General features: G+C 33.2%; 3 protein-coding genes across 7 annotated transcripts; 2 read left to right on the top strand and 1 right to left on the bottom strand.

Annotated features, from left to right (window-relative positions):
- Positions 1-1,178: 1,178 nt before the first annotated feature.
- On the bottom strand, positions 1,179-8,013 carry LOC107850964 (tryptophan synthase beta chain 2). Its single transcript, XM_016695827.2, has 6 exons — positions 7,794-8,013; positions 3,416-3,749; positions 3,109-3,325; positions 2,338-2,875; positions 2,156-2,254; positions 1,179-1,699 (listed from the first exon to the last, which is right to left on the bottom strand). Exons 1-6 carry the CDS (start codon positions 7,825-7,827, stop codon positions 1,443-1,445), a joined length of 1,479 nt encoding a protein of 492 aa, XP_016551313.2. The 5' UTR covers positions 7,828-8,013; the 3' UTR covers positions 1,179-1,442.
- A 4,342-nt stretch (positions 8,014-12,355) lies between these two features.
- On the top strand, positions 12,356-19,778 carry LOC107851877. Of its 5 annotated transcripts, XR_007048481.1 has the most exons (5): positions 12,373-12,907; positions 15,050-15,855; positions 15,958-17,364; positions 17,460-17,650; positions 19,518-19,778. XR_007048481.1 is itself a non-coding variant. In XM_047401245.1 (4 exons), exons 2-4 carry the CDS (start codon positions 17,282-17,284, stop codon positions 19,523-19,525), a joined length of 282 nt encoding a protein of 93 aa, XP_047257201.1. In that variant the 5' UTR covers positions 12,400-12,907; positions 17,171-17,281; the 3' UTR covers positions 19,526-19,778. The 5 variants fall into 5 exon arrangements, 2 of the variants coding, with proteins under 2 accessions (XP_047257200.1, XP_047257201.1); XM_047401245.1 differs by lacking the exon at positions 15,050-15,855 and having other exon boundaries at positions 12,400-12,907; positions 17,171-17,364; XR_007048482.1 differs by lacking the exons at positions 15,050-15,855; positions 19,518-19,778 and adding an exon at positions 17,838-19,505 and having other exon boundaries at positions 12,378-12,907; positions 17,171-17,756.
- A 1,635-nt stretch (positions 19,779-21,413) lies between these two features.
- Positions 21,414-22,715, top strand: LOC107849813. Its single transcript, XM_016694370.2, has one exon. It carries the CDS (start codon positions 21,976-21,978, stop codon positions 22,570-22,572), a length of 597 nt encoding a protein of 198 aa, XP_016549856.2. The 5' UTR covers positions 21,414-21,975; the 3' UTR covers positions 22,573-22,715.
- Positions 22,716-23,024: the final 309 nt, after the last annotated feature.

The following is a 23,024-nucleotide window of genomic DNA, read 5'->3' as shown; positions in this document are numbered from 1 at the left end:
TCCAAAGACGCACCCTCAAACATGCGATGGGAATAAAGTTGTTGCTTGAGATGCAACTTACTTGTTAGGCTCTTCGTCATACATAACGATTCCAGTTTCAACCACAACGCAGCGACAGTGGTCTCCTTTTAAACATCCTGTATAATCTGATTGGATAAATGAAGGTGGATCTGAGATAAAGCCTTCCGATCCTTACGCCATTTGTCCTCGTCCGTCCACGATGAAGGCATATTATCAAACCCTAATAGAGCTTCATCCAAATCTATCTGCGCGAGCACAACCCGCATCTTAACCTGTCATAATGAAAATCTGTTGTTGCAATCCAACAACAGAATATCATACTTCATGGTTGCCATCCCCGAGAAAATAATCGATCTTGCTCTGATACCAGTTTGTTATGAACGGGCAGAAAATAAGCAAGCCACAAGCAACAGAAAAAGACGAACACACAGATTTACGTGGAAACCCTTGCAGAAAAAACCATGGGCAGAGGCAGAGGAATTTTACTATGAAAGGAGAGGAATACAATATGGAGCACGACGTAATTTCTGAATGTCCAAAACCGATCCACTAATTGCACTTATATAGTATGTGCGTACAAATAGGTCCTAGACCCAAAAACATAAAGGTCGACCCGATCCCTACGCTACCGCCACAGACCCCATTGAAAATCACAAACATGGGTTGCACCGCGAAACTTTCAAGGCCGGATCAACAAAATTCGGGTCACAACTCTAACAATCTCCACCTTTACACGAATTCTAATTCAGAACTCAAATTCATTTCAAGACATTAGGGAAAAGTGCTTTGCCTGCGAGAATTTCTTATTCGTGATGTTTCGGTGATATCTACGATTTCGAACTTGTTTCCTGTATTAGCTAGCAGTGTGTTATCCCATTTTGTTGTGTGTTTTTATGTTTTTTGTTTGTTATATTGTTATCTATCCTGAGTATCGGAAACAACCTCTCTACTTCATCTGAGGTAGTGGTATGAACTGCGTACACATTACCCTCCCAAGACCCCACTATGTGGGAATACATTGGGTATGTCGTCGTTGTTGTTGTTACATATTTTGTTGTTCTTTGTGGTTGGGGGTGGGGAGGGGGGTGGGGTGAGGGGATCGTAACAGGTTATTCTTCGACTAGGTAGAACTGAGAAAATATTTTTGCCGAAAGAAATCAAAACAAAACTCCAATCAGAAGGTTGAATAAAATTACAACTTCAGGAGTAGCAGCTCCATTACTACACAATTTATTAAAGCATGTAGATACATATATAACTGCACGAAATACAGGTGAACTAGTTTTAGCATAATAGAAAAGTAACCATGAACGTTTCAACAGCAGATGCAAAAAACGGAGGAAAAAAAAATTGCTCTTCCAAATCTGTAAGTTCCTCTCAGCATACCTAGTACTTTCATTGTCTCCGCAATTTGGATCAGCTTAAGACACTGGTTGAGGTATTTTGGCGAGTGAGGCTTTTATTTTCTCTTCCGAGAATGACAAATCAACCAGGCTTCCCTGCAAATACTTATCATACGATGACAAATCAAAATGACCATGTCCACACATTGCCATGAGTATAACTTTCGATTCTCCAGTCTCTTTACACCTTAGAGCTTCCCTGATAGTGGCAGCTATAGCATGAGTCGGTTCTGGTGCCGGTATCAACCCCTCAGACCTTGCAAACTGAATAGCACCTGAAGTGGTAATTATATAATATATTCAAATGTCTGACTCGGCAACATTGGCTCATTTACAAAATTAGTAGGTAGTGGAGCGTTTTCTTGATTTCCGATGGGGTCTAGGCTTGGTGGTGTGTGTTGTGGTATTACCTTATTCTTGTAGTGTCCTGTTTTTGATTTCTAATCACCGTTTGTTATTTTTGGTGTTTCGGTTACTGCATGATTTTGTTGTTGTTATGTTTTTGTACTGTTGTTTCCCTTTTCATACCTATGATTTGGTGTACTAGAGCTGAGGATCCTTCGGAAACATCCTCTCTACCTCTCGAGGTAGGAGTAAGGTCTGCATACACTTTAACCTCCCGAAACTCCACTTGTGGGATTTAACGGGGTATGTTGTTGCTGTTGCACCTTAATTCATATATTAAACGTCAAAATGAGGAAAGCGACATGATATGATGGCAGTAAGGATACCTTCGAAGCATTCAGTCTGAGGAATTGATATTGCTTCCATGAATCCCAATTCATAGACGTGTGATATCAATGGCGCCATGCCATGGTAACGGAGACCCCCTGATAAATGAGATCTTTTTAAGAAGAACAAGTAAAGGCCAAAAGGGGAAAAAATTTAACTACCCTACGCGACAAAGGCTTACCGGAATGGATGGGATCTGGTATGAAGTCATGACCAAGGGTATGCATTTTCATTAAAGGAGTCATGCCTGCCGTGTCTCCGTAGTCATAAGCGTATACGCCTTTGGTCAACGAGGGGCAAGCTGTAGGTTCAACCGCTCGAATAAGAGGATTAATTTTTCCCTTAAGCTTCTCCCGGATAAATGGGAAAGCAAGTCCTCCAAAATTGGATCCACCACCCGTGCAACCGATGATCACATCCGGAGTCTCTCCGAAATCCTCCATCTGCTTTATACACTCCTCACCAATAACAGTCTGATGTAATAAAACATGATTGAGAACACTTCCTAAACAATACTTGGTGTCGGCATTCATAGCTGCAATCTCCACAGCCTCCGAAATAGCTATTCCTAAACTTCCCGGACTTGAAGGATCCATTTGTAGAATAGTCCGACCAGCCTCTGTAAGGTCGGAAGGAGAAGGGTGCACCTTGGCACCCCAAGTTTGCATCATCATTCTACGATAAGGTTTCTGATCAAACGATGCTCGAACTTGCCATACCTGCATTAAAATTCCAGATTAAGATACGACAGTCCTCCAAAAAAATCACCTCCATTAAACATGAAATCAGGGGTGGAAGAACCAACTCAACGTAAACTTACACTGTATATATAGGCGATTCACAATACAAAAAAGAGTACACACACAAACATATAGGTGCCACAATTTTCACATCATGGTAGGCCAACATTCAATAGCTGAAAATGAGCTAGAAAACTATTAGGCTTATTTACCTCGCAATTGAGACCAAATAAGCTGCAAGCAAATGACAACGCGCTCCCCCATTGACCTGCCCCGGTCTCAGTGACAACATTTTTAACATCCTCCATTTTATTGTACCAGGCCTGAGGAACAGCAGAGTTGGGCTTGTGCGACCCTGCTGGGCTACCGCCTTCATACTTGTAATATATTCGTGCGGGTGTATCAAGCAGTTTCTCCAACCTCTTTGCTCTAAATGTTACGACCACATGTTAAGATATTTCGTTGTACGTGAAAGATGATATCCCAATAAGATCACTCCTAAGGAAACAGAATACGAACCTAATCAAAGGAGTTGGGCGCCAAAGGCTGTAAACGTCTAAAACTTCTTCCGGAATATCAATAAACTGGTCGACGCTTGTCTCCTGCTTAATCAACTCATCGCAGAAAAGAGGAGATAAATCCTCAGGTTTGATAGGTTGAAAAGTCTTGGGATGCAAAGGTGGAGGGGGCTTGATTGGAAGGTCTGCAACTATATTGTACCACTGACGAGGGACTTCAACAGCACTCGAACGAGTACCAAGAGCTGCCTTAGTCCTTGCTCTACAGCGAAAAGAAGAATTCAATAGACTTGGCTTTGTTTTAATCTCAACATACTTTATTCCATAAGCATCACCTGAAAAGAGCGATATTATTAGTTAAAGACCATTTGAAGTACTAAAACTGAAGAGGCAAAAGGTTTTCACAATCACTTCTAGAAAAGGGCAGCCCGATGCAAGAAGCGTCTCCAGTTCAGGCAGGGTCCCGGAGGGCCACACCTCAAGGGGGTGTAATTCGGGAAGCCTACCCAATTGCAATCACTTCTCCTCAACACTTTACTATGTTCGTATTCAGGGGTGAGGGGACACTATTTAGTGAATCCTTTTGATCCAAATTAGTTATCCTTCAAATCCATTTAGTCTACACTGTAAAGCTAATCCTCCTATGCACCCGCAAGAACTCCCGGTCCTGGTAGGATAAAAATGTTGTGGATTTTCATTCCCACCCCAACCCGAAGAAAACCCCATGTAAACTACTACTGCCTCCGGACGACCTTATTTTAGCTTTTAAGGCTTTTTGCACACTCCTCAAGAAAGAGATTAAAAACCTTATAGAAGTATTTATTCTAAGCAATCCATTTCTCGACTTAAACATCTCAATTAAGACTCTGTTAATTGGAACAAAATGTTATGATCCTATTGCAATGTATAGGACTTGAGTCCCACAACGGTTAAATGGGGAGCTGATGTAGCCTAGGGCTTTCCCACCTTAATAGCTAGCTTTTGCGGTGTGATTTTCTAAGGTTGTATCAATGGTATCAGGGCCACCCATCATCCTCCATGCCTACCATGCCATAGAGGCGCCTCACGACTGGGCGCCCGAGTCAAAAAGGGCTACTAGGAAAGAGCTACCTACACAAGAGTGAAAGCTACCCAGAGAGAAGCCATCGAGGATGACAGATGCGGAGTGTGGTGGGTTTGTTATGATCCTATTGCAAGGTATGGGACTTGAGTACCCCATCGGTTAAATGGGGAGCTGATGTAGCCTTGGGATCTCCCACCTTAATTGATAGCTTTTAGGGTGTGGTTCTCCTAAATGGCTTCTTGTTTTTTTCTAAACAATCCAAATTACTAAAACGACTAATAATCAGGAGCGAGGGGAACTAAGGTCCATGAACTGGACAACTTGACATATCAAATGAATAGCTGCTGTATCATGAATCTTATAGCCCATTTGCAATGAACAAAAATACTTTGGCTTCACTGGAACAAATCAAAGTTATTCAAATTTCCTTCGATGTAAAAGTAACCCCCAAAAGTCAAAAATCAACCTTTAAAGGAATAGGATTAGCTAAATCAATTAGAACAATCAGTTCTTACAATGCATTTAAGAGATACCGCAGACATAATACTATAAAAAAGCAGCTTAGCTTAAAGAAATTCAAGAACAGCTCAACATAGAGACAATCTAAAGCACCATTAAGATCAATATCATAGATTAAGTAGGCGTTTGAAAAGGGAAGCCCGGTGCACTAAAACTCCCGCTACGCGCAGGGTCTGGGAAAGGGCCCCACCACAAGGTGTATTATACGCAGCCTTATCTTGCATTTTCGCCAGAGGCAGAGGCAGAGGCAGAGGCAGAGGCTGTTTCCAAGGCTTGAACCTGTGGCCTCCTGGTTATATGGCAGCAACTTTACCGGTTACTTCAAGGCGTTTGGGCATAGTTTCGAATATTTTCCACTCTAAAATTTGTGGAATTGGAGTTGAAGACGGAGTTGTATTTTTGGCTTTGCAAAGAATATTTGGAATGATATTCATGTTTAATTTAAACGTATTTAAATACAACTTTCAAAGTGAAAAGTGTTTGTCTTCCAAATTTGAAATACAACTTCAAGTTGAATTTGGAATTTTCGTGGCAAAACAAAAGTAAGCTTTTGAATGCAGACTTGGGAAACAGCCAAAACAGAAAACTAGAAAAAGAGCAAAGTAGCTAAAGGAAAATCAGAACCGGCTCAATAAAGAGACCGTCCAAAGCACTATTATATTTTCTTTACCCCTCACACGAGCTCATGGGTTCAAGCCGTAGAAACAACCTTTGGCAAGGTAAGGTTGAGTACTTGTATAGACTGCGTACAATAGACCCTTGTACTCCAGACCTTCACGCCGCGCATAGCCGTGCAACAAAGATGACATTTTTGCATACAGATAAGGGAGACACCCAAAGCAGACGCTAAAAAAAGAGCAAAGTAGCTAAAGGAAAATCAAGAACCATCTCAATAAAGAGACAATCTAAAGCATCATAACATTATATTTTACCCCCTCACATGAGCTCACGGGTTCAAGCCTTGGAAACAAAAAGCAAGGTAAAGGCTGCATATAATAGACCCTTGTAGTCCGGACCTTCCCAGACCTCCGCGCATAGCAGAGCAACAAAAATGACTTTTTTAATACTAGAAAAAGAGCAAACTAGAGAAACTAAAATCAAGAACAGCTCAACACAGAAACAATGTACAACACCATTAGAATCATTTCTAACCCTTTTTGCGTACAAATTTGAGAGACACCCAGAAAAGAACACAACAAAGAGACAATCTTAAACACCACACAAACAACATACACAGCATAGTCCCACAAAGTGAGAGGGCAAAGTCTACACGGACCTTACATCTACCTCGAAAATGGAGAGGTTGCTTATGATAGACACTCGCCTCAAAGAAAAAATAGTCTAAAGCAGTACACAAAAAGAAGTAATACAAGTACAAGACAGTAACAAAAAAAAAAACAGATAGCAGTAGAACACTAAGAGGCCTTTTGGCCATAGAAATTATTCACTTTTTTCCGATTTTTTTTTTCACTTTATAGAATTTGTGGTGTTTGGCCATAGATATTCCAAAAAGTAAAAACAACTTTTTGTTGTTTCACTTTTTTCCAATTCCAATTTCAACTTTTATTATTATTACATATAACCCCAATTTTTTTTAATATTACACAAAGCCCTTATTAATTGCACAAATCCACAACCAACAATCATAAACAAATGCCGACTACTATTTGTATTTTTCTTTCACTATAATATTACACAAAGCTTATTAACTGCACTAGATCGGAATAACTCGAGAGTTCTGCAAATTCAATTTGGAACACATATCCGCAGTCTTATATCACTTAAACAGCGCAAAAAATGTTACATTCAGAACTTATTTGCTAACTTTTCTTTATGTGTTGCAATGAGCAATCAAAATGTCAAAAGTAGTTGCATAGCACTAAGATTAGCAATATAAATTACAACCTTCACCTCTTGTGATAAGTATATGGCCAATAAGTTGCCCAGGCAAGCACTTCATGATTCAGAACTAATTATGCAAACTAATAATAAATGCAACTTTACGGGGCAAGTAAATTGTTTGTGTTGCATTTGCCCTGAGCAACCAACATTTTTTCGTCAGAATATATTGTGGAATGCATTTTGTGAATCAAAGTCAAAATCGTCAAAATATTTTTTTGTCGGGTAATTTCTTGAGACATTAAAGTCATTTAAATCAGTAGATAAATTAGTTGAGTAATTTTGATAGTTTTTAAAGGTTTAGGACATAATATTAAATTTTTAAAAAAAAATTCAAAAGTCTAAAAACATCTTTTAAAAACACATGACCTAACACAATTCCAACTCCAACTTCAAATTTTTTAAATATTTATGGTCAAACGCCTACTAAGTACACAAAATAACACGATAGTCAAAGTACAAGAACACAAAATAACACGATATTCAAAGTACAAGAACACAAAAATAACACGATAGTCAAAGTACAAGAACACAAAAAGAACACGATAGTCGAAGTACAAGAACACAAAATAACACGATAGTCAAAGTACAAGAACACAAAATAACATGATATTCAAAGTACAAGAACAACATATAGTAACAGAAACCAAAGAAACAACATATAGTAACAGAAATTGAAAGAACTAGTATGGATGGATCAACAAGACAACTTACTCCTACCTATTAACTTTCTAAGCTAAGCTCAATAAACATGAAGAAAATATTTTTTGCATACAGATTTGGAATATACCTAAAATAGGAAACAAGAAAAAGAGCACAGTAACTAAAAGAAAATCAAGAATCAGCACAACATCCAAAGCACCATTAGAATCAACTTCAAAGATTAACAAAAAATGACCTTTTGCATACAGATTTGGGAGTGATAGTGACATTTCTGCAGAACTCTTCCACTAACTTGCTTGTAGAAATCAAATAAGATTGAACACCACAGCACTAAGTACTAGTAGTACTTTGACAGTCTTTAGGAGCACAGTATTATTTAATTATTGTACTTATAAGTAGTTTGGCAATTCCTATTACTGAAATGATAAATGATGAGATTAGTTATATTTAACTCATTTCTATTAGGTGTTTGATGTAATGTATTAAAAACTAGAAGTGAAAGATCCGTGTCAGCACGGGTCCAATAATAAAATATATGGATTGCAATTTTTAAGCTTTAGAATTTATGTTGGAGTAGAAAGTTTGAGCAGTAAAATATTTTCATTGGTACGATAAAATATACTTATAAAATATATTTCTGTAAATTTTTTGTCAAACTTTTCTTTTGTAGATATTCCTTCTATTGAAACGTAGTAGTCGTTTGTTATAATGTATAAATTTTCTTTTTGAATAAAATATATTAGTAATATTTGTATTAGTAATGCTTCTATTAATAAATGCTGGTATTATTTATGTTAACATTAGTTCTTATACATTGTTTAACGTACTGCATTAAAATTTACCTTTTCGATTTTGATATATTTAAATGAAAGTTTTTTTTTTAAAAAAAGAATTGCATATACATTTTAAGATTTATTCGAGATCTAGCACGGGTTCAATATATTAATTTTTATCTCAATTTATATGACACAAATAGAATTTAGATAATCAATCATACTTTTAATAGGTATTTAGATAATTTAATTTGTTAACTATTGTAATTTATAATATTTTTATGTAATTTTCAAATAATATATTATTTTTCTTGTCCAAACTTTTGTGGCATTGATAGTCAATTATATTATAAAAATAATTTAAATTTTTAATTATTGTGATTTATAATACTTTTCTTCTATTCCAATTTCAATGAAACTAATATAATTTCAAGAGTCGACCAAATATTTTATATCTTTTAAATCTTTTAAGTTGTTAATTATTATGATTTTTAGTATTTTTCATGTAATTTTTTTGAAATATATAACATATTAAATTATTTTTAGATATTTTAAATTGATAACTATTGTAATTTATAATACTTTTTATATAATTTTTTTTGAATGATATATGTTACTCTCTTTGCCTAGAGTTTTGTGTCGACGATAGCCAATTATATTTTTAAAATAATTTAAATTTTTTATCATTGTAATTTATAATATTTTTTCTATTTCAACTTATGTGGAACAATGCTTAAATGGCCATAATAATTAATTAGGGGTGATATAATAAAATGTCATTATTATTATTTTTTTTTTATTATGTATATGTGTTGATTCAAGAAGAATTTGGAAACATTTAGAAATGTGTTGAATGTTACAAATGTTAATAATCCATTTGGTGCTTCTTGATTTCTCTACATTTATCTCTTGTTTGTTTTTACTCTTTTGCCCTTTAAATACGTTACTCTTCTTGTCTAAATTTTTATGGCATTGATAGTCAATTATGTTTTAAAAATAATTTAAGTTTTTAATTATTGTGATTTATAATACTTTTCTTGTATTCCAATTTCAGTGACACTAATATAACTTCAAAAGTCGACCAAATATTTTATATCTTTTAAATTTTTTAAGTTGTTAATTATTGTGATTTCTAGTATTTCTCATGTAATTTTTTTGAAATATATAACATATTAAATTGTTCTTAGATATTTTAATTTGTTAACTATTGTAATTTATAATACTTTTTATATAATTTTTTTTGAATAATATATGCTACTCTCCTTGTCCAGAGTTTTGTGTCAACGATAGGCAATTATATTTTATAAATAATTTAAATTTTTTATCATTGTATTTATAATATTTTTTCTATTTCAACTTATGTGGCACAATGCTTAAATGACCATAATAATTAATTAGGGGTGATAAATTTCATGAAAATTTTACTCTTTTGCCCTTTGAATACGTTACTCTTCTTGTCTAAATTTTTGTGGCATTGATAATCAATTATATTTTAAAAATAATTTAAGTTTTTAATTATTGTGATTTATAATACTTTTCTTCTATTCCATTTTCAGTGACACTAACATAACTTCAAGAGTCGACCAAATATTTTATATCTTTTAAATCTTTTAAGTTGTTAATTATTGTGATTTCTAGTATTTTTTATGTAATTTTTTTGAAATATATAACATATTAAATTATTTTTTTCTTTTTCAACTTATATGGCACAATGCTTAAATGACCATAATAACTAATTAGGGGTGATATAGTAAAATTACGGTTGAAGCAGACGTCATAAATGTCTATTTTATTTTTTACTTAAATATTATTAATTTTTTAATGTATAAATAACTTATAATAATTAATTAGGAGCAATATAATAATTAATTAGGAGTGATATGGTACAATTACGGTTGAATCAGACATGTCATAAATATCTATTTTATTTTTTAATTAAATATTATTAATTTTTAATGTATAAATAACTTATAATAATTAATAAATTTTGATATAATAATTAGTTAGGGGTAATATAGTACAATTACGGTTGAAGCAGGCATGTCATAAATATTTATTTAATTTTTTAATTAAATATTATTAATTTTTATTATATAAATACTTTATAATAATTAATTATATGTGGGCTTCATCATATTCAATAGGAGTAGCATCAATGGCAAAGTGATAATTTATTGGAATAACATGAGTTGTAATTTATTTAAAATGGAAGGACTTTTCTTATAATTGTTGATAAGGTCCAAACATTAAAACACAAAAGAAAAGAAAAATAATATTTTTTTTAAATAATTTAAATTTTTAATTATTGTGTAAAACTTTTTGTACTGAGTTACATTATACTTAGATGACGAAAGGTTTTGGGGTCAACATTGAAGAATGAAGGACAAAAGTTTGGTGGGAATATAACTGATTACGTTGACGATTTGGCAGTCCGTTTGTTGACTCAGCTTTTTCTTTTGTTTGTTTGTTTTGATTTTTAAAGAAAATCATGACATGTATCTAACTCTTGTCTTAGAGTCAATAAAAGTGAGCATTCACATCGAAATCTTTTCTGGTATGATTTATATATATATTTTCTTGTGGAAGATAATTTAATGTCTAGCACCACATATTATTATACTTTCTTCGTTTAAAAAAAAATGATCTAGAAAAAAATTTAAATATTGTGGTCTTAAATATATTATGTGGAAAGTTCAAATTAAAAAATTATTAAAAAAAAAGTTTATTCTTTTTTAAACGGATTAAAAAGAAAAATAGATTATTTTTTTTAAACGAAGAGAAAAATAATTTATTTATCTGTTTACCTCCTTAAATATTGACTACTTCATAAATATCGTGCATGTTGATGAATAAAAATGTATGATTTAGTTCGTGACTAGGGGTGGATATTCGATTTGTTCAGTTTAATTGTTGAATATCAGTTCAATTTTTTGATTTTTGGGTTGACGAAAATGACAACCATAACCAAACCAAAATTATTTCAGTTTGGTTCGACTTTTACAAATTCGATTCGGTTATTTCAGATTTTTATTTTGGTTTTAAAGATTAAAGTAGTGAGTATTTAAAATTGATGATTTTTCTAGAAAAATAATCTTTTTTTCAAATCTATTTTTTATTCTCAAGTATAATTAATTCAACACGGATGAAATAACTATAAATATCGACCTCCCTGAGTCATCACCGTTGGCGTGACGATAGTGGCCGCACTCTGCAGCAACTGTCGACGGCAGTGACGAACTGAGCAAAGGACTGTCGTTGGCGATGTTGAAATTTCAAATAAACTGACGAACTGAGGATGGACGAACGCAGCTGCAGCCTTCACGTTAATGTTAGGGTCTAAAGCAAAACAGTATATTAGAATTTAGGATTACTAAATGATTATAATTTATATATTTATATGTTATATCAGATTATATTATATTTTTAGTATATTTACATATATAATAAAAAATATATATAAATAATAATATATTATTTATATAATTTCGTTTTTTCGATTTATCCGAATTATTTTTTGAAAATCCAAAAAACCAAACCGTTTAATCAAATTTTTAAAATTTGAAACTGAAACTAATCCGGAAAACCAAAAAACCAAATCAAAATTAAATATCGATTCAGTTTTTCAATTTTTTCGGTTTAAACTAAAATATGTCCAGTCCTACTCATGACAAAGTTATGATTTTCATTTAAAAAGTTAAAAAATATACAACTGAATTAATTGAGGGAAGTTCAATTATACATAAATAATGTAATAATTTTTTAATTGAAGGGCCCCTTAGTATATGCTAGCTTCGTTATAGATCTAGCCCATTATAATTTATAGAGAAAAGACATAGAATGATGATAAAAAATACTTTAATTTGTGGTTTCTATCACCTCGCAAAAGTTATATAGATTATTAGATCATTTGAACCAATTTTGTCATCAACCTTGACCTTGATCTAAAAATAGGCAACCGTTGGTCAATTTTTCTTTTAATTAAATTAAATCATGAATCAAGGACGAATTTAACATGGCCCAACCTTTCACCCACCACTTTAATAAGATATTTCCCTCTTTTCTTTTCAGTCTTTTCAATTTCTCTCACTTACTCTCTTTTTTTTTTTTTTTTTTTTTTTTTCTCGAGTGATAATTAACAATGTAGTGTAGGTACACTAAAAAAAACAGTTCAAATTACGGAGTTTTTTTTGCATGGATTATTTCAACTTTCATAAAATTATATGAAATGCGGGGTTAAAAAATTGCCGCTAAAATTTATAAATTTGCAGGGGTTTTAAACCTTCACTATCAATAGAAAAAATAGCCTATACCATTAAAATCATTTCCCTCATTTCTTTTTCATTGACCAAAATTTTCCCTCATTTTTTAATTCACCTTCCATTCCCCCAAAATCTCCCTCTCTCTCACATTTCCCCCAAATCAGCTTTTACTGTGTTACCCCCCTCCCCCACCCCCCCCTAAAAAAAAACAAAAAAAACTCAAGGTCAATTGATACGCCGGCCAATCGACTCCGGTCATTTTGCTTCGAAATTGACTCCGCCGACCGGCCATTGGAATTGCGCTGAACTCCGAAATTGTAAGAATCACTTGTTGTGTTGTTGTTGTTCTTATAATATTGTTGTTCATCTTTTGTTCATTATCTTCTTGTTGTTAATATAGTTTGGGTGGTTGATTTGGTGTTCAAAACACCTTGTGGATGCATCACAGTGACAAAATTAGTCTTGAGTTTAGATGCATTATGCTTTTAGATCTACAAATTAACTTGTATTTGTTTCAACATGGAACCGAAATACTAGAGAATAATAGCTAAATAGAGTAGAAATTAGGCACTTCAAGTACATTTTGTAAAATAGTGGTTCCTGAGTTGAAGTAACAAACTTAATTTGAGTGAGAAATGATGAAATACCCATAGATTTACAGTGTGACTTATATTTCTCTGAAAAATGGAACAAAAATGGTAGAGAAAAAGAGCAAAATGAAGTAGAAATTGAGCGTTTCAAGTACATTTAGTAAAGAAGAACTAACAAGCTTAATTAGAGCGAGAAATGGTGAAATAATCATAGATTTACTAAGTAACTTCCATTTCTCTAAAAAATGGAACAAAAATCCTAGAAAAAAAGACAAAAAAAAGTAGAATTGGAGCATTTCAAGCATATTAAATACAGAAGAATAAGGAGAAAACCCTCCAATTTTAGGGAAAACAGACCAAAAATTGAATAAAACTGGAGCATTTCAGGTACATTATTTATAGAAAAAGACGGAGAAACAAAAAACACCAAGAAAAATGATAGTTAGTGAGTTGAAAGTAGAAGGTTACAATTTACAAGGGAAATGGTGACACACCCATAGTACCAGAGGCATCACTGCCACCATAGAAAGTAGCATGAGCACTCTGCCATGCTTTACCATTATAAACACCTGGAATTCTTCCTGTTATTGTTGGCCGTGTCGTGTAGTTGTTGGGGTCACGTTTTGTGCTTGAGTTGTGGACTGTTTTGGTGCATTCCAAGTTTGTAATCATATATCTAAAAAGATTTTTGTATTTGCTAAGAAGATGAAACTCTTCCGTACTTTCTCAAAGTTTGCTGATGATTTCAGCCGAGCGAGCTTCATCTCTCTGTGTAGCTGTTAGATCTACCAACAAATCATGTTGTCGTGATTAAGATATTAATGTACATTGTATTTCAAATTTTCCTTTATCTTTTCGCAAACGTATGAGGAGTATCTTGAAGCTCATAGCAGAGGTAACAAAAGATCGAACAAGTCTGTTAATACTCTTTTGACATTTTTCTTGTTATATATTCCTTTATTATAGATAAACCCATGAATCATGTTATTTTGGGTTGGATTTCGCAATAATTGTAAAGCGTGTCTCTGTTTCAGAAAATTCTATTCTAGCTTTCTTTCTGTATTGAGAAAAGTATTTAGCTTTCATTTTTCTTCTCTAGTAGAATTAAGTGGTTCCATTTATGTATTTACGCCCATATTTTGTGAGTGCCCTTGTTCGAAATATGTATCCATCAGTTGAACCTTCATATGTACGAATCAAAAACGCCTAAGCACTTCAATCTGATAGTATTTATCCAACAAAGATACATAATTTTTTCAGGACTAAAGATCATGCCAGAAGCAATCCACTGCCCAGTAGATTCTGTAGATATCGTTAAAAACTCATGTTTAATTTTCACATCATTGCATTACTTTCAAATAGTTGTAGTTTTGATTTCATGTTGAATTGCATTGCTTGTTATGATGCTCATTGGTTTGTTATGAGAATTGTTACAGTATATACTATAATTTATATCTGCAGTTGTTATATCATTATTCTCTGCTGAATTTTAGTTTTTTGTATAATTGTATGATATGTCTATTTATTAGCTTGTTGCATAAGGTTGTAGTTTTCCGATTTTATGTGGCAGGACTTGGTCTCATAGTCATTCTGCTTTACCCACCCTAGTTCTTACTTCCTTAATCTATAGATATTTGAATATGAACCCAATTATTACTATTTTACTAACTTGGGAGTATGTTTGAGACTGAAGGCATGAATTATGGTCTTAAAGATGTTGGCTAAGATCATATTGGATATTCTGACAATCGTTTCAAGAATATCTACAATAATTTTCCAGTCATCCTTTTCTATATCGTGTCTTGTTAATGATAGCCAGTGATATTTTGGGCTTTCATTTACGAATTTTTTCTTTATGAAATCTTATAGGTGATATTTTGTATATTCGTCAAATTCTTCAATGGATAAATCTTGAATTGGAATGCCAAGAAACACACTAGAGTATTTGTTTGGTTTGAATCAGTTTTTAGATTTTGCATTTACCAATGGAGCTATAGGAGATAAAATAAAGTGCCCATGTCCTATATGTGGTTTTACAAAGTGAAAAATAAAAAATGTGGTGTTTCACCATTTGATGAACAAGGATTTCCCCCAACATTACGTCACTTGGGTTATGTATGAGGAAATGAATGTTTTGCCTAATTCCAAAAACATAAAGGTCGCTCAAGATGCACCACCTTTTGAAAATCCTATTGAATTATTGATTAATGAAGCATTTGGGGGTTTAAGGAATGAGGCTGTTGATGTAGGCCCGTCAGAAGTAGCGGGAGAAGAAGAAACTTTACATGATTTTTCTGGTTCAAATAACCAAGATTATTTTGAATTGCTTAAAGATGGAAGTGAAGATTTGTATGAAGGATCCAAGTACTCAAAGTTGGAATTTTTGTTAAAGCTTTATCACATAAAGTGTTTGTCTGATTTAAGTAATAAAGGAATGACTATGTTGCTAGATCTACTTAAGGATGTGTTTAAATTTGCAAAGATCTCTATATCTTTTTATGAGGCTAAGAAAAGCATCAACAAGTTGTGTCTTGATTATATCAAGATAGATGCTTGCCCAAATGATTTTATGTTGTACTGGGAAGATGATGTTAATGCAGAATCGTGCAAGTATTGTCACACTTCTAGATGGAAGTCCGAGAAGGATAGCAATCTTGATCATGCTCCTAGTACAAGTAAGAAGCAAAAGAAGAAGCAAAAAAAGCCTGCAAAAGTTTTACGATACTTTCCATTAAAATAAAGATTACAAAGATTGTTTATGTGCTCTGAAATTGCAGAGCATATGAGATGGCATGCAGAGGATGATAACAAAGATGGAATCTTAAGGCACCCCCGAGATGGTGAAGCATGGAAAAGGCTTGATACAAATTATCCTGAATTTGCTTTTGAGCCTCGAAATGTTCGATTAGGACTAGCTAGTGATGGTTTCAATCCTTTTGGATCGATGAGTAATAACTATAATATTTGGCCAGTGGTTTTGTTTCCATACAATCTTCCTCCTTGGTTGTGTATAAAGTAGTCAAATTTTATCCTCTCAATGATCATTCTAGGTCCACGTACAGTAGGGAATAACATAGTTGTATATCTACAACCACTTATTAAGGAGTTGAATGAGTTGTGGAGTGAAGGTGTGGATACTTTTGATTTATCAAAGAATGAAATGTTCAAAATGCGAGCAACACTTATGTGGACAGTTAGCGATTTTCCTGGACTTGATATCTTGTCTGGTTGGAACACTCATACTGGTCTTGCATGTCCTTCTTGTAATTTTGATGCAGAGCCTTGTCGACTTCGTCATAGTAAAAAGTGGTGTTTTATTGGACACCATTGATTCTTGGCAAGAAATCATAAATTTAGACTGATGAGACATCGTTTTGATGGAAATGTAGAAGAGAGGGCCCCTCCAAAGAAGTCATCTGGGTTGAAAATTTTGCAACAGGTGAAAGATATCAATGTCACATTTGGAAGACAATCAGAGTTGCAAAAAAGAAAAAGGAAAAAGAATGTTGGGAGGATACAACTCAACAATAGAAGAAGAAAAACATATTCTTTGATCTTCCATATTGGGAGTTTAATTCGTTGCCACATAATTTAGATTCGATGCATATCGAAAAGAATGTGTGTGACAATGTTATATATACTTTGTTAAATAATAAAGAAAAGTCAAAGGATCATGCTAAGGCTCGAAGAGATCTACAAGATATGGGCATAAGGTGTGATCTTTGGATCGATGAGAATGATGAGTGTAAACTTGCTGCATTTGTAATTCCCAAGAACAAGAAAGTGGCTTTCCTCAAGACTTTAAAGAATATATCAGTGTCGGATGGTTATTCAAGTAATATATCTCGTCGTATTGATTTGGATAAAAAAAATTGGATTAAAAAGTCATGATTGTCACATTCTTATGCAACAATTGTTACCCATAGCAATTCGCAATGTGATTCCAAGACAGGTTGTTGCAACTTTGGTTAAGTTTTCTTCCCCTTTCAGGCAGCTCTGTTTGAGAAGTTTAAGTTTTGCAGACTTAAACAAGCTACAAAATCGAATTGTGGAAACTCTTTGCCATTTGGAGATTTTGTTTCCTTCATCATTTTTACTGTAATGATTCATCTAACTGTTCATCTAGCTGATGAGGTAAAAAAAGGTGGCCCGGTACATTATCACTGGATGTATTCTGTTGAGAGGTAAGATATTCGTTATTCAAAATCATTTAAATTGATTTTGCAGTAGTATTTCAATGTAAATGCTTTGTCTTACACGTTAATATTTTTGGGTATAGATTGTTGGGCCATTTTAAGTTCCTTGTAGGGAACAAATCACAAGCAGAAGGTTCCATAGTGGTAGAAGCTTTTACTCTTTATTCTCATTATTTTGAGAAAATTGAGTCAAGGTTAAATCGACCTAGACGTGTAAATGATGAACTAAGCCAAAATGAGGCTTCTGAAAAGTCAAGTATGTTCCCTCAACAAGGTAAGCATGTTGGAGGCTTCGTAACAGAATCATTAACTCATTTGGAGAAAACACAAGCTCATCTATGTGTGTTACTTAATTGTACGATCGTGAAGCCATTTATTGAGTAAGAAATCTACATTGATTTGATTTGTAAGATATGTTTTGAGCAATTGGATTAAAATTGCTAATTATACTACCTTTATAGTGAATTTAGAGATTATATCAAAAGAAGTACAAGAGGACGAAGAGTTTCAGCAATAGAGGTAGAAAGAAAAGTTAGTAAAGAGTTCCCTGATTAGTTCCCTAAGCGAGTAAGTGAATGCTATTAGAATTATCATTGTGCAATGTGTAGTGCTTTGGCTTTCTATGTGCTATAATTGTTTGTTTCCTCTTTTTTCACTGCAAGTGACTAGTCAAACCTTTTCATATACCCCACATCAGTACTAATTAATTTCTTGATTGAAAAACCTTCTCTAACTGTTTCAAGTGCACTGGTGACTGGAGAAAATAACACAGAGACACACAAAGATTAAGAAGAAGCAGAAAAGTAGCTAGGTTTCAGGGAGATCAACATGCAACATTTGCAAAAGGGAAGTATAGTCGAACAGAAATAGCTAATTCTAGGTTGAAAACCAACGATCAATGCTTTTTTTCTGTCTAACTAGTGATGATGATAGTGATAAATTGTTTGACGGCTAACCTGCTGGCACTACCAAGGAACAACGCCCTGCTATTGATCAACTTTTCGATAGATACGATACTAAAATTCGACAATCCTATGGTTTGGAATTCCATGACTACCCCGGTAGGGTTGTTGAAATAGACCCAATTATTAATCTTAAAGAGTTTTGCGATTTTGAGATCATGATGAAATTGGCTAACCAGGAATACAATGAGAAGGAGTGCAATGTTTTCAAGTTTTTGAATATTGAGGGACCGAATTATATGATATCGGGATACGATCAGTAATATCATACACCAAGGAATTGATATTAACACCTATATAATATCATAGGGAATAAGAAAGAGGTCAAAACCCACTTCTTAAACTCATTTAAACTATCTCACAAGTCTTAATGGCAGAAAAGCTTACAAACTATAATCAATCTTATTACAGAACTAAAAAAACTTCTAACAAAGCTTTGGCTTAACAGGGAATAAGATTGATCTATCTGTAAAAGTTTTTATTTGTATGCTCTGTAGTATCTTGCTTAAGGTTTCCTTGTAGACTTTATGTCCTGCAAGGAAAGGTTCATTTATACACTCTTGCAGTGTTTAGTTTCCGTTGTTGATGCTCTTTTTCTTTTTATGAAGAATCTCTTTTCTTTTGTAGGCATTTGTATTACACTACTTCATATCTATGAATCCATCTGTAACAAAACACAGAATCTGGTTCATTAATGAAACTTAGTTCTTTGTTAGTAATTTCATAGAGAGACATCACCAAGTTAACTATTTAGTAAGAAGAGATGGATATAGTCTTAGTTTAATTTGATTTTCTAGTAGTATTACAATTAGGATATGCTTATTTTCCTTCATTCAAAGGAAAATCACATTGGTGAAAGGGACTACGACTGTTTTCCAATTGAAAACAGGAAATGACAATTGGTTGCTATTGCAATTCTCTGTTTCGCTGTCCACATAGAGTAGGACATTTTGAACTTTCCAATCACTTTGTTATGCTCTAACATATCAAAATTAGTACTCCCTGGCATTGGTCGTCTAATTTGCTTATTTTCCTTTGTGCTTCACCTTTCTTTGAGGTGCATATTAGTCCAATGCTTATGTATCAAAATCTCGGAATGACATTAAGAAAATATTTATACTTGAGTTATAAGGACAGAAAGTTTATCGACTGATTTTTATACTTTGCATTTTTATGTAGCCAAGTGATGCGGCTAGTGGATCCATTTCGCCCATGGATGCAAGGAGATCACGCGATGATAATGATCTTAACGATATTCTTTGAATTCGTTGCATTTGTCTTGGGTATTCAATTATGACGATGTAATTGTGTAATTGGAGTGAATCTTAGAATATTGAAGGTTTTGTGTTTACATTTGATTTTGGAGTTTGAACTTTGAAGATACTAGTTAATATTGAAAATTCGGAGTTTGAAGATGTTAATGTTGAAAATTTAATTTTGAAGTTTAATGTTCAATGTACTTTTGATATTTGTCAATTACAATGTTTAATTACTCTGTTTTATTAATGATATATGAGTTGAACACATATTGGATTGTACGTTATGCCTAAAGGATTAATTAAATTTGAGCTAAAATTAGAATCTATAATTAGTTATTAAAAATGGATGGGCCCTATTAAATTTAAAAAAAATAATTGCGGAGGTTTTAAACCCTCTCAATTTCAAAAGAATCAAATTAAGATTAACGGGGGTTATAACCGCCGCAAATAATTACGGGGGTTAAAACCGCCGCAAAGTAATTATGGGGGTCGGAAAAAAACCGTCACAAATTGTTTGTGACGGCTCGAATTGTGGAGATTTTGGAAACCGTCGAAATTGTATTTTGCGGGGCTCAAACTGTAAATTTAACCCCGCAATTTGAACTGTTTTTTGTAGTGAATAATATAGGAAATTTGTTGGTCGATTTCTTGGAGGAAATAACTGATTAAATAAAAAGTTGAAGATTACCAGGTCAGAATTGTTCGTGTTTAATTTATTGGTCTTTTTATTAAAGATTGTGTTTTTTGTTAGTATTTGTAAATATTTATTTGTAGTACTTATTTTAGTGGAAAACGTGTTAGTATCTATTTAACCCTTTGTGATGAAGAATCATAGTGTCCCCCCACTAACGTTGAATTTCGTGTTACTCAACATTTGAAGTTGGATTGCACTTGACATTGTTCTTTCATTTAGGCAATTGGAGTTTCAAATTTTCAATATCATATGTGGAAAGTTTGCCTCTTGTTGTAATACTCCAATAAACAAGTAAAGTCAAACCTTCACAATAAAAAAAACTAGGATAATTAAAAGTATATATAGTTGATTTTGCAGTTTATGAATAACATATACTCCCAAGAGCGGATAAAAATATAAACTTCATGAATTTTAACTTTTAAAAGGTTGAGTTATATTACGTATTAATAATTAGATTTGAGATTGATTTTTATACATAATATAAGGTCTAAATTAAAGTTATAAGGTTCGATCGAATCTGTAAGTAATCTTCTAACTCTATCCTTACTTCTAATAAATCCCTACGTTTTCAAATGTTAGTCATCGAAATATAGTAATTTGTTGTCATAGAAATAACTTAATACACAAACCTTTTTTTTCTTATTTTAAAAAATTAAAGTCTTTTCGAATATGTGATTTTAAATATGTCATAACATTTGTATAAGTTAAAATTTTTGAAACTTGTCAGTCATAAATAAACATGTCAAAATTCTTATATGGCTATAAACATCTTTTCAAGGAAATATAGTGTTATTTGGTTTATGTGAATTGAAAAACTTTTTGCCACCACTTCCTACAAATAAAATTATGAAAAACAAAAGAAAAAGAGTGTGATACCTCAAAAAGACTATATTAAACCTTGTATGTGTATGTATGATCATGTAAAGATTCTGTTTGAACCTACAAAAGTGGCAAAGTACTGAGTAGTTTTTTTTTTCCTCATCCGGGATCCGGTACCCGCATCGGAGCCCTGACTAATTTGGATCACGCATTGCAGGACCCATTCTGGGGGTGACGTTTCCAACAGAATTTTCTCCATACTCGATACTCGAACTCGAGACCTCTGATTAAAGATGGAGTGGTCCCAACACTACACCACAACCATATTGGTACTGGAGTTTTTCACAGACATTGGAAATTGTCTGCAAGCTAGGTATATTTATATTTTTCACCTTTAATGGGGGTAAAGAACCTCTCTTTCCTAAAAATGAGAAAGCATAACACACAAGTTTATATAAAGAAAACTTTATCTTAAGGAAAAGAAGATACCAAAACCTTTACCACCAATTATAACCAAGCACCTCAACACATGCACTTACCTTTCTCATTATACTTTTAAAATATCCTATCACTATCTTGAGAGGAAAAAGAAAAAAAAGAAAAAAGCTCTTTGGACTTGTTCTAATGTTGTTACTCTATCATAATGTCCTAGAGATTTTATCCCAAGATCAATTGATGATATTTCTTTAATTGGAGATTCAATATCATCGATTATGAAGAGCGGATTGTCATCGATTATGAAGAGCGAATTGTCATATCAGCAACGAGAGTAATAACAAAAGATAGTTCATAGACCAAAGCGAACATATATAGGTACTTTTTCACCTCCTCCTCCTCATCCTCATCCTCGTAATACGTTCTACCAATGACAAAGCCCGTTTTAGGCCCGGAACGACGCACGAACCCTTTAATATGGTGTGTAGCCATCCTTTGCACCTTCATAACCCTAGTCGTGATCGTCGCCGGCCTCATCGTCTTCATCGGATACATGATCGTTAGGCCAAAAGTTCCACAAATGAGTGTGACAAGTGCAAATGTGGACATGTTTGCCTATGACATGTCTAATCTCCTATCAATCAAGGTCTCAATTGTGATCAATGCTGAAAATGACAATGCAAAAGCCCATGCAACTTTCTATGAGTCAATTTATACACTAACTTTCCATGGTCTTAAAGTTGCCTATTTAAGAGCTGACCCTTTTGATGTACCCAAAAATAGCTCAATCCCATTGTACTATCCTGTGGAGTCAGCGTCGATCGCGTTGACTCCAGAGGAAGGTCAACTTGCTGAGGTGTCATTGAGTCAAAAACTAGTTGTTCTTGATCTTATAGGTAGTTCAAGAACTAGATGGAGATTAGGGTTAATTGGTTCTGTTAAGTTCAAATTGCACCTTATTTGTAAGCTTAAGTTACCATTAGATGGAAGTACTATTTACCCTAAATGTAGCACAAAATCTAGATAACTTGTGTTCAATTACTAATATGTTTTAAGTTATATATGTCGTCAGTGTCAATTCTTGACTAGATATTATTATGGAGAAAATAATATGCTTCGTCATGTTTTCCTATTTTTAGTGTTAAGTGTTAACAGTGAGGTACTTTTGTACACCCTAGAATTTCTTTAGATTAATATTATGAGATTCGTGGAAGAAGCAATATTCATCAATTATTAATTTAGTTCTCTTATTTTCTACAATTTTTTACTACTTTCTTAATTATTTTTTCTAGTCTCAGAATTATAATAAACCTGTTTGACTTGGATTTAAATAAATAATTTCATTGTTTAACTAAATAATTATTTATGTTCAATTTATTCTGAAAAAAAGTAAAACAAAGTTATTAATGAGCTATTAGACAATTTCTTTGTACAATTAATGTAAGGAATAGAAAATGAGGAAAATGTTCCTTTAGAAAC

Source organism: Capsicum annuum, chromosome 12 (assembly GCF_002878395.1).
Source record: "Capsicum annuum cultivar UCD-10X-F1 chromosome 12, UCD10Xv1.1, whole genome shotgun sequence".
Lineage (NCBI taxonomy): Eukaryota > Viridiplantae > Streptophyta > Magnoliopsida > Solanales > Solanaceae > Capsicum > Capsicum annuum.
The sequence above is the reverse complement of the archived record's forward strand: the minus strand, read 5'-3'. Positions and strand labels throughout refer to the sequence as shown.